Source organism: Gavialis gangeticus, unplaced genomic scaffold (assembly GCF_001723915.1).
Source record: "Gavialis gangeticus isolate Ggan-Ray unplaced genomic scaffold, GavGan_comp1, whole genome shotgun sequence".
Classification (NCBI taxonomy): domain Eukaryota; kingdom Metazoa; phylum Chordata; order Crocodylia; family Gavialidae; genus Gavialis; species Gavialis gangeticus.
The window spans coordinates 21,650,010-21,660,746 of NW_017729011.1; the positions used below are offsets into that span (position 1 = coordinate 21,650,010).

General features: G+C 58.4%; 2 protein-coding genes across 5 annotated transcripts in view; both read left to right on the forward strand.

Moving 5' to 3' along the window:
* Positions 1-1,735: 1,735 nt before the first annotated feature.
* CARD9 (caspase recruitment domain family member 9) lies at positions 1,736-10,277 on the forward strand. Of its 4 annotated transcripts, XM_019510805.1 has the most exons (12): positions 1,736-1,955; positions 2,274-2,411; positions 2,970-3,295; positions 3,711-3,890; positions 4,289-4,417; positions 5,071-5,196; positions 5,285-5,467; positions 5,957-5,998; positions 6,558-6,603; positions 8,070-8,140; positions 8,983-9,059; positions 10,008-10,277. In XM_019510805.1, the coding sequence occupies exons 1-12, from the start codon at positions 1,772-1,774 to the stop codon at positions 10,102-10,104; spliced, it is 1,599 nt and encodes a 532-aa protein (XP_019366350.1). In that variant the 5' UTR covers positions 1,736-1,771; the 3' UTR covers positions 10,105-10,277. The 4 variants fall into 4 exon arrangements, with proteins under 4 accessions (XP_019366350.1, XP_019366351.1, XP_019366352.1 ...); XM_019510806.1 differs by lacking the exon at positions 5,957-5,998 and having other exon boundaries at positions 10,008-10,275; XM_019510807.1 differs by lacking the exons at positions 5,957-5,998; positions 6,558-6,603 and having other exon boundaries at positions 10,008-10,095.
* A 252-nt stretch (positions 10,278-10,529) lies between these two features.
* The window catches only part of DNLZ (DNL-type zinc finger), a 2,781-nt gene continuing 2,573 nt past the window's right edge, over positions 10,530-10,737 (forward strand). Inside the window, exon 1 of the mRNA XM_019510311.1 lies at positions 10,530-10,716. Coding sequence (XP_019365856.1) covers positions 10,530-10,716 — 187 coding nt within the window. The remainder of the gene's footprint in view (positions 10,717-10,737) is intronic.

Below are 10,737 nucleotides of genomic sequence, written 5' to 3' on the forward strand. Positions count from 1 at the left end.
AGCAGCACCTGTTCCTTACAGGAATTATGCTGTACAGATGGGGAACTGAGGTGCAGAGAGGCTGACATCCCTCTGCAAGTCTGGGCTGAGTTACACAAAGCACTTACGGCCACTAGGTTAGTTTTTTTTTTTTTTTCCCCTCCCTTCTGTGGCTTCCTCTTTTCTTTTTTCTTTATCTGTCTCCAATGAAAGCTGTTACTGACTGGTTTCCCCTTTCTTCTCTCTCTCTCAAATCGTGTTTCCCCGAGGGATCGCTGGTCAAAGATCAAAGACTGCAGTCATGGAAGTTGTTTGCTCGGAGCCAGCTCGGACAGCAGGAGAACTGCCATGCTAAGGCTGAGAGAGGAGGAGACTTCTTGATACAAAGACCCAGGTTGGTCCATGCTACCGAGAGTAAGTTGTAGCTGCAGGAATGAAGGTCTGGTTTCCTTGATCCAGCCCCACAGCAGGGAAATGCATTGCTACATCTACCTGCTAGGATCTAGGGCTGGCTTTGCTGTTGAGCAGGGCAACTATTTCCTGAGGGAAAAGGGTATTCAGCACTGACTTAACCTTGCTGCCCATATATGCAGGCAAAGTGCATGGTCAGTTGGTCCATTTGAATCTTCCTAGAGCCTGAGGGGAGTTTTGTCTGCATAGGAACAGACTAGACTTGTGCCCTGGACATGACTTGGGTACTACAGCAAACCCTTTTGCAATGGCCTGCGCGAGGGCTTTCACTGTAGGATCTGGTCCCAAATGGGCAAAACGAGGCATAAGAAGAAACTGCTCCTCATGTCCTAGGCAGATGGGTCGGGGATGCCTTGAGGTAGATGCCCTGGCTTGTTGCTTGTTTCCCTGTTTACATCTGAGCTGACTGACTTCCCTGACTCTGGACTGAGCATCCAGCAAACAAAACTAGTCAACCACTGGTAGTTGTACTGTAGCAAGTGTGAATAGCTGGCTTCTGCACCTGGTGGCTACAGTCCTCTGAAAAGGCTCTGGGTGATGTCCAGCAAAAGTTCCCTAAGGTGCCAGCTGGCTGAGCAGGTGCTTGGGGGTTCTGGAGGATTCACCCTTTAGGCTTATGGACACGGAGGGAATGCCTTCAATGGGGCAATGGCTGCTGGGGTGTGCTCTGGGGCTCCCGGGAACAGCTTTGTGCCAGAGAGACCTGCAGGCCTGGTAAACCTCTCCAGTATGCCCAGCCTGCAGGGATGGTTCCCAGTAACGCGGCTGGGGTTATAGAAACGCTGCTGTCTGTGCTGAAGCCACGTGCCAGAGCTGCAGGGGCGAGGCAGTGGGCAGCACACAGTCTGCACCACTGCGTTACCACTGCAAGTACATACCACCACGAGAGCTGCTCCCTTGTCAGCGCTCCTCCCCGTGCATGCATGCTTGGCAGTTTCACTTCCCCCTGGCAATGAATCAAGAGGTGCCTGGCTCTGGGGAAAGCAGTAAAGCAGCTTTCATTGCAGCTGCCATAGGCTCTCCCTTTCCTGGATATGAGCTCTGGTGCCCTTGCCCAGGCCCTGCCGGCAGTGAGCTGGGGGGAACAGAAGCCAAGGCTGCTCTAGCACATGCTAGTTTCCCTGCATGAGGGGAAGTGTGGCATGTGTGAAGTATGCACAGGCTGTCGGATTATTGCAGGAAGCCTCATCCCCTTCCATTTAATGAGCATGTTCCCTTCCTGACTGGCGCAAGGCCTCCCCTGAGCTGCTCTGACTGGCGTGTGGTACGTATCGTTTTCAGTGCAGGTGAGCTGGCCTGCCAGTACTTCTCACTGTCCGCCATGTCAGAGCCGGAGGATGACGAGACCTGCTGGCACCGCCTGGAGAGCTTCTGGGTGAAGCTCATCTCAGTGATTGAGCCCTCCCGGCTCACGCCCTACCTCCGGCAATGCAAAGTGATCAGCCACGATGATGAGGAGCAGGTGCTTAATGACCCCAGCCTTGTCATCCGCAAGCGGAAAGCAGGTGGGTGCTATGAAGACTTTGACCACAGCGGGACCACAGCACCACACTCACCCATGTGCCCTCCTGCCCTAGCCTCTCTTACACGTGTGCACGCACACATACACCATCCTATTCTAGCCTAATGTAGGCCTCAGCCCATCAGAGTCAGATCCTGCCCCTGCCCCAGCTCAGATGCCTGTCAAAGCCAGTCCAAGGTCTGTGTGTACAGGATTAGACCCGTGGGGCTTCATTGCATGACTCCTACTGTCTGGCTGTCTCGGGGAACACTTGTTGCCCTTCCCCTCCATCACAGCCTGTGCCCACATTTTTGCCCTGCAGGTGTCCTCCTGGATATACTCCAAAGGACAGGACGGAAGGGCTTTGAGGCATTTCTGGAGAGCCTGGAGCTGTACTACCCCCAGCTCTATAAGAAGATCACGGGCAAGGATCCCAGCAGGGTCTTCTCTCTGATTATAGGTAACACCTGCATCGGGGGTGAGCTGGCAAGTGGTGGGTGCTTCTCTGCATGTAGGGCACATGCGGTGTTCAACACCTGACCACAAGTCCCCACTGCCTTCTGCGGGCAGAGCCTGGCCTGCGGGGCAAGCTGCTTCCCAGACCTCAGTCCCTCAGCAGGATCCCCACAGATGGCCAATATCCAGGGCTTGTGCTGCCAAGCTCAGTGGCAAGCCATCTGGGAGAAGAGAGGAAATATGGGAGCCCCGCACTGTTCAGTCCTGGTGCCTGTGGGCAAACCTCCCTGGAAGTCTGCCCTGGGGGAGTTGCTGGGGAGTCTCTTCTGGAGCCCCCGGCATGCCCTCATCCTTGGAGACAGGACAGAGCTGGGGCCAAGGGGCCTTTTCTGACCCCTGCTCTGATAACTGTTATGTCCCTGTGGCCCTGAGCACACTGCCTGTGACCATGATGGCTGGGGGGGGGAGAGGGATTTATCCTGGTATGGCCCTGTGGACAGCGGCCCTACGCTAGTCCCCAAGGCTGGGAACGTGCAGGGTGACGGGTCTCTCTGCCGGACAGATAATGCTGGGGAGTCGGGCCTGAGCCAGCTGCTGATGAACGAGATCACCAAGCTGCAGGGAGCTGTGCAGGAGGAAAGGAGGAAGGCGCAGGAGCTGAGCCTGTGGCTGCGTGCCAAGGAGGACCTGCTCAAGGAGATGCGAGTGCGGGACAGCCTGCTGCGTAAGCACCAAGAGCGGGCCCAGAAGATGAAGGAGGAGAGGGACAGCCTCAGCCAGGAGCTGCGCAGGGCCAGGGACGACAACTATGAACTGGCCATGAGCTATGCCAAGCAGAGCGAGGAGAAGAGCACGGCCCTCATGAGGAACCGTGACCTGCAGCTGGAGGTGTGCTGGCCCATCCCCGGGGTGGGGGCTGAGCAAGGACACGAGCCTCTCTTGCCCTGAGTGCCGATGGCAGGGGCTGGGCTGAGGAGGGGGAGGCCTGGGATGCTGCAGATCCTTCAAGCAAGGGGAGCAACATTCATCTGAAGTCAGGACATGGTCGCCTCCATGACATTGACTCAGTGCCCCATCAGCCTGGCTGGCAGGGAAGAACGGACCCGGTGTCCCAGCTCCAGGAGTGGGCGTAGGGGACTGACAGACAGGAGAATCCAGCCTCGGTGCTGCATTCACGTGGGGCTGGGAGCAGGGAATGAAATACCCTTACGTTTCTAATGGGAGGGCAGAATTCAACATCTGTCATGGTAAACCCCTGCCCTGTATCGGTGGGCACCCCTTGACCGGCCCTGTGCCTCCCCAGGTCGACCGGCTGCGGCACAACCTGATGAAGGCAGAGGATGACTGTAACCTGGAGCGGAAGCACACAATGAAGCTGAAGCGTGCCATGGAGCAGCGCCCAAGCCATGAGGTGGTGTGGGAGATCCAGCGAGAGAAGGAGCTGCTGCTGGCCAAGAACCAGGAGCTGGAGAACACGCTGCAGGTCTCGGGCAGGCCGGGGTGTGGGATGGGGCAAGTCATATCTGGTAGGGATAAGAGGGTTGGAGGGAGAGGGACCCCAGGGCCAGTGTCTGGGATGCACTCAGGTGAGGTTTGACACAGCTGGGATCAGAGGGTGGAGAAAGCAGAAACAGCAGCCTTGGAGGCAGCACTGGGGACCTGTGAGCTGCACCAGCCTGGACCAGATTGCAGTTGTCTTTCCCCCCATAATGCAGAGGGCACAGCTGGCAGTGGAGGGCACAGTCCTGGCCTGTCAGGCTCTGTCCTGGTCTGAGCAGCTAGGGGCAGTCCTATGCGCCAGGGCATGATCTCTCCCAGCCAGACCCCTTCAGGTGGAGGGTGAAGGCGTTTGCTCCTCACTGTAGCGCTTGTTCCCTAAAGGTGGCCACAGTGGGGAGCTCGGAGAAGAGCAGCCTGTACATCCAGGCCCTGGAAGAGCGTCAGGAGCTGGTGGAAACCATCTACAGCCTACGCAAACATCTGCGCCAAGCCGAGTTGTTGCAGGACAAGGTGTGTGGCCGGGGCAGGGAGCAAGGAGGGGGTCCAGCCTGCAGAGCCAGGGACCCACTTGCTGCCCCTTTGAGCAGGGAGGACCCAAGGTAGCAGCAGTGTGAGCGAGCAGGGGGCTCCCTGCCTGTGGTAGGTACATGGCCCCTCTGATAAGGGGATGGTGACACGGTCCCCAGCTCTCTGGTCACTGCAGGGATCTGCCAGTAACTGCCCTGCTACTGCCAGCCAAGGGGCCACTTTCCCTTGCACCTCAAAGCCCTCTGAGTAAGAACAAGCCTCCCCCTTAGGAAGCCATGGCATCTGTCCACGGTCACTCAGCCAGCCTGGGGCAGAGACAGGCCCTTTGCACAGGTCTCACGGGGCCTTGGACCATGTTCTGCCCAGGAAGGTCATGCTCCCAGAATGCTTTGCTGTCCAGCAAGCCTGGCACTTAGCTGTGCTGCCTAGTAGTGGCTGTGACCATCCATTAACAGCCTTGCAGTATCCCAGGGCAGGAACGTTTCTCATGGATGTTTGTCAGGCCCCTCCGTCCATCCCTCAGCCCTGTCATGGCGTCCTTGCTTCGTGTCCACCCAAACCCTATGTTAGGCTGTAGCTGGGCTTCGGCTGCCCTGGTACAGTGGGAGCTTGGTGCTCTTGTGCTTCCCTACCAGCATAATGTGGAGAAGGAGCTGCTGGAGCTACAGAGCCTGGCACTGAAGAAGGACTTGCAGATGTACAAGGACCGCATCGAGGCCATCCTGAAGCAGATGGAGGAGGTGGCTGCAGAGAGGGACCAGGTGATGGCCCAGCCTCCTTGGGGCCTTGTCTCTCCGGGGCTGTCCAGCACCGTGTCAGTGACGCCCTGCTCTCCCACTCTGCTGCCAGGCACTGCTGACCCGTGAGCAGTTCCACATGCAGTTCTCTAAGAGCGTGGTGGAGAAGGACGCCTACCGCAAGCAGGTCCGGGAGCTGGGGGAGCGGTGCGATGAGCTGCAGCTCCAGCTGTTCCAGAAGGAGAGCCAGCTCCTAGCCATGGAGGCCAAGCTGCACCTGGAGCCCCATGCATTGGTAGGTCTGCAAGGCACCCAGCTGCCCAGCTGGGCTCTGACTGGGGGCGCTTCTCCGCTCCAGCCCCTGACACTCCCTGCATTCGGGCATTGCCTCAGTCCTGCAGCTGCTCGCAAACCCTGGGCTCAGACAGGGCACAGCTGGCTTGGGGTCCAGGCAAGCTCACCCTAGACAAGCTCCAGTAGGCCAGCCTTGCCTGTGGGGGCTAGCCTGTGCACAAGAGGGCTGCCCTGTGCAGCCAGCTTAGCCTCTGGCTGCCAGGTAGCGAATCCCACATGGAGACCCAGGCCCGAATCAGCCAGGTGTCCCAGAGCAGGGTGGGCAGATGTCCGTGTCCCACAGTGCAGCACCATGCACCCTGCAGGTGGGCAGGCAGGGTGCAGAGGAGCATGGGCCTCCCCTCTTCCCATGGGCTGCCACTGCCTCTGGCTTACTTCGCATTGGGCTGGCAGAACAGATCCCCGACCCCTTTGTCTTTGCACCTTCCAGACCTCTGACCCGGATGACACCTCCTCCTGGAGCTCCCAGGAAGTGAGTATGTCACTGACCTGCTGTTGTCCAGCTGCCGACTGAAAGACCTTGGGACGTCCTGGCTCTGCTCCATGCAGGACACAGCTCTGGAGAATCCTCCTAGTCTTCCCCAGCAGTCCTAGCTCCTGCCTCTCTGAGCTACTTGAGCTGACGCCAAGCCAGAGCCAGCAATTCTGTCTGGCACGTTGCGTTCAGTCCGTGATCCAAAGGGGCTGCTCTCCCTATCCCGGAGGCAGCTCAGGAAGGGCTGTGACTCCCCAGGGTGACGCACGCCATCCAACTGGCAGGGGTGCAACTGCGACAGCATCAAGGAGCCCTTTAATGGGATAACACACTTAATTCATGCCTCGCACCTGCATCCATCAGGTGATGCCAGGTCGGAGGGACAGCCGTGCTAGCGAGGAAAGGCAGTGCCAGCCAGCCAGCCACCTGACTCGCTTGTCAGGAGAGGGAAGCTGGTGCTGCCCTGTGCCCTGAGTTGTCCTTGTTCTGGGAGCAGAGCACAGGGAAGTGAGCACTGCTGTTCCCAACAAGACACCTGTTTCTTTTCATCCCCCAGCTTTCTCTGCCCAGAAACCTGGAGGACCCGCAGCTCTCTGATAAGAGTAAGAGAACCTGGCAGCCTGGCCCTGGCAGGGCATGGCCTGGGGGTTAAAGCAGGTGGCTGGAGGTGGGGAACACCTGTTTCTTTGTGCCTCTGCAGCCTGGACAAGTTGTCTGGGCTGGAGCGTTGGAAACCTGTTAGCGGTACTGAGTGACCTGGCTGGAAGAGGCACGGGAGGTGCCTGCTTCTTGGAGGGCGGGTACTCAGCGATTCCTGGAAGCTGGGTCCCCATGGGGACCCCCAGGCATGCAGAATCCCTCACCCTCCCTCTGTGCCTCAGTCCAGCCTGTTTCTAAAAGGAGGTGACGTCCAGCCTGGGGCAGGGGGTAGGTCTATCACGCTTGGGAGGGAGACGTCTCGAAGCATGTGGTACTGTTCTGGGAAGGCTCCCAGAGCACAAGCTGTAGCTGGAAGGATGTGCAAGGTCTGTTAACTGCAAAGGCACGAGAGGGGACCTTCCTCCTGGATCTTGATCCCCGCTGGATAGAAGGCAGCAAGGATGCATGTAATTCTGGGGAGAATGGGCAGGGCTGCCCGAGAGAAGGGGCGCACTCGAAGCCAGGGAGGTCAGCGATTGCGGCAGGCACTCAGCATCTTTCAGAGGCTGGGGGGTGCCGCTTGCTTTCCCCGCCAGTCAGTGGCAGATCAGTTGTCCTTCCTGCCAGCTCAGCCGCACCCCAGGGATTTTCCCCCCAGAACAGGCTCCCGTCACTCAGGTTTGGACAAAAGTGGAACAGCAGCACTGACACTTGCCCCTCACTTCCACTTTTGCGGTGCCTGGAGTGGAAATGCTGCAGCAGCGCAGATGGCCTGGCAGGCTGCCCCATGGCCTGGACCCACGCTCTCGGAGCGCGTGGAGCGGAGGAGGAAAACCAGGTGGGCGAGGTGGGAGCCACCCTGCCTGATTCTGCCCCGATCAGTTTTTCCTCCGTTCAGGAAGGCCCATGGTCACAGGGGGCATGGAGCTGGGATCTAGCAGGCTGTGAGTGGAAAGGCTTGCCCCCGAGTGGCGTGGCTTTGTGGGGACAGCCTTGCTAAACCACTCGGGAGCACTGGACCATGGTGCTGGCCCTCAGGTTTAGGTGACCCGGCAGCCAGTGCAGACATGGGTCAGCTGGGTTTAACTCCCTGTTTGAGTGCAGACAGAAGAGTTAGACCAGCATTAAACTATACCAGCAGACATGGTTCCGATACAACTGTTACCCCGGTGTGGATGCAGACAGGCATAAGCAGAGAAAAAACACTGTAACTTTAAACTGGTTTCATTTGGTTATAGGAGTGGGTAGGCCTCCCAGTTACCTTGGAGCATCTCTAGTTTCTCTCCCGGTCCAGTGGGGTTGGGAACAGACAGTCCTAACAGTTATCTTGGAGCATCTTCAGTCTCTTCTCTCCCCATCCAGTGGGGCTGGGAACGCTGCTGACTTTGTGTGGGGAGTGGTGACACCGTCTGCTCTCTTTCCCTCACAGAAAACCGCCTGGAGGGGCAGGACCAGCCATTTAGCGACTTGGAGAGTGCATCGCTGTTGCAGGTGCCGAATGTAAGAATCGTTGATCACCGCTCACTCCCATGAACACTTTTTGTGACCTTTGGTGACTTTATGCCCATTTGAGGAGCCTCTTATAGCACCAAACAGTCCCCCGCATCCTCTAAACACCAGGTCTAGCTGGTTAATTCTCAGTCTGCATGTCCAGCACATTGGACGGGTGTAGCAAATGGTCTCAGGATGCTGTTTGGAGAGGGTAGCTTTGCCATAGGTACCCCAGGGCGCACTGCTGTCAGTGTAAACTGGGAAGAATCAGGCTGTGGCAGCCAGAAGTCACTGCTGCTCCCATGTTCCCTCTGCCCCAAGAGCCCAGCTGCCTTGATACTACACCTCTGTTACAGCGCAGCATGGCAGTGGGGGAGGAAGAGGAGGAATGATGTAGGATCTGCTGTATCACTCTGACAGCCTCTGACAGCACTAGGGTGCCAAGTGTGAGCTGGGCCTGAGCATGATGCTGCCATGCAGTGGTGATTTACTGATGGCCCAGGAGCAAATACTCCAGGCTGGAACTTGCCCCAGGGGCCCGGTGGGTGTGAAGAGCTACCAGCACAGCCAGGGTATGCTCCAGGGAGCAGTGAAGATGGATGTAGTCATGGAGTGCCCCCAACCCTGTGCTTTTGGCCTCAGTTCATTTTCTCTCTCATCTGAAAATAAGCAGCCGTGTTGCTGCTGGGAAATGGTGGGAAAGGAAGTCAGTGAGCTGGCACCAGATGGGAGGCAGTTGTCCAGGCTCTCTCCCCACCTCTCTTGTGTCTCGCCCTCCATTTGATGTCTGGTCTGATGTAGGCCCCGGGACCCCGATCTTTGACTAGACCAGGCTTTCCTTTCCTTGGCAGAACCGCAGCCCACCCAATGGGGAGCTGGCGGAGAAGGAGCGGCGGCGGATGAAGGACAGCTTTGAGCATTACCGAAGGTCTGGTCTGTGCGTTAAGGACCACTTGTGCCACAGTTGTGTGATCTGATCAGCGTGGGTGGTGACCCCCTCCGCACTTCGTCTGCGGAGGAGACGAGCGTGCTACAGGCTTCACAGCCTCCTTCCTTAGCTCAGGCCCTCGAGATCCTGCATCAGCTCTGACTGAGGAGGTCAAGGATGACACAAGGCCATAAATGCCTCTTGGGTCCTGTGCCCTAGGCAGCTTCACCCCCTTTTACTGATCCTCACAGTACAGGAGCTGCTCGTGCAACAGGGTTGCATCCTGCTACCCAAGGTCCCAGGCTCCCTTTACCATGTCTGGGAACTGGTGATGCACCTGCTCCAGAAAACACCATGTGCCTCTGCCTGCCTTGGGACTCTCCTTGCCGGGGATGGCACTGAGCATTTAGCACACTAGAGGAAACGATGCTAGGGAGAGAGATGGCCGCACCAGTTACGGCCCTGTTCCAGGGCCGCCTTGTAAAAAGAGCAGTTTCCAGGTCATGAATTTCTAGCATCCTTCCTTTGTGCATGTTTAGGACACCAGACCAAAAACGGTTTACTGGAATGGAGGAAATATCCGTCCAGGCCCCATGCTAGATGCGGGAGGGGAATCATGACTAAAACAGGCCTGGGATTCATGCAGTTGTTGACAGACAGGGAACAGCAGCGATGTATCGTGGCTGGAGCTCTCTTCCCAAAATGCTGCCCGCCATCACTTTGACCTAGGCAGAGTTAGGCCCTCGTGCTTGTCATTCTGGTGGGTTGAGCAGCCCAGCATGCAAACCGAATCAATCCCCGCAGGATGCACATGGTGCCCCAGGGCAGGGCAGGGCAAGGCCCTGGGCTCAGTCCCTTTCCCAAGCTCAGGCCCGAGGGGGCTGGGCCGAGGCTGGGGGCGCGTGGGCAGGGCCACCCCGTAAAGGAACAGTCTTGTCCCATTCACAGAAAGAGGGCAATGCGGAGGGGGAGGAAGCACCAGCAGCACGAAGCGGACTGGGACAACACCACCGGCAGCGACAACACAGACACGGAAGGGCCCTAACCGCCCGCTGGGTTGTGTACACGGCTGCCCTGCCCTGCAAACTGATTGCTCGGCCATGCAAAGCCTCTGAAATGCCTTGATGGCGCTTGGCAGCTAAAGTCGCGAGGCTGGACCCCGGTACCCGGCCTTCCTGTGGCCAGGTCAAGTGGTGAAGAGCCGTGGCAATGGAGCCCCCCCCTTCCCTGGAGCTAGGAGCCCCTCCGGCCTTGGCGCCCCGAGCGGGCTGGGTCTCCAGTAAACATTTGCATTGGCTTGAACAAATAGTGTGAGCCATGTTGTGTGGGCAAGGAGACAGGGCACTGGGGGGCACCAACTTGAGCATCTGTGTCCAGGCGGTGAGACTCTGGTTAGGGGCAGGGGCACGGGGGGGCTGGCTCTGCAGCTGCCAGGGCAGGGGCTTGGGCACGTGCCTGCCTGCAGGTGGGATGACGATTGGGCTGACCCCTGACCCCTGCCAGCAGCCCAGCAGGGGGAGCAAGGCCGGGCCGGCTGCCCGCACCCAAGATGGCGGCGGCGGTGGCCTGGAGCGCCCGCCCCTTCCGGGCGCAAGGGTCGACGGGATGCTGCGGGCTGCCGGGCGCGCGCTGCTGCTGCTGGCCGGGGGCTCCTCACGTCGGGTGTTCCTGCAGGGGG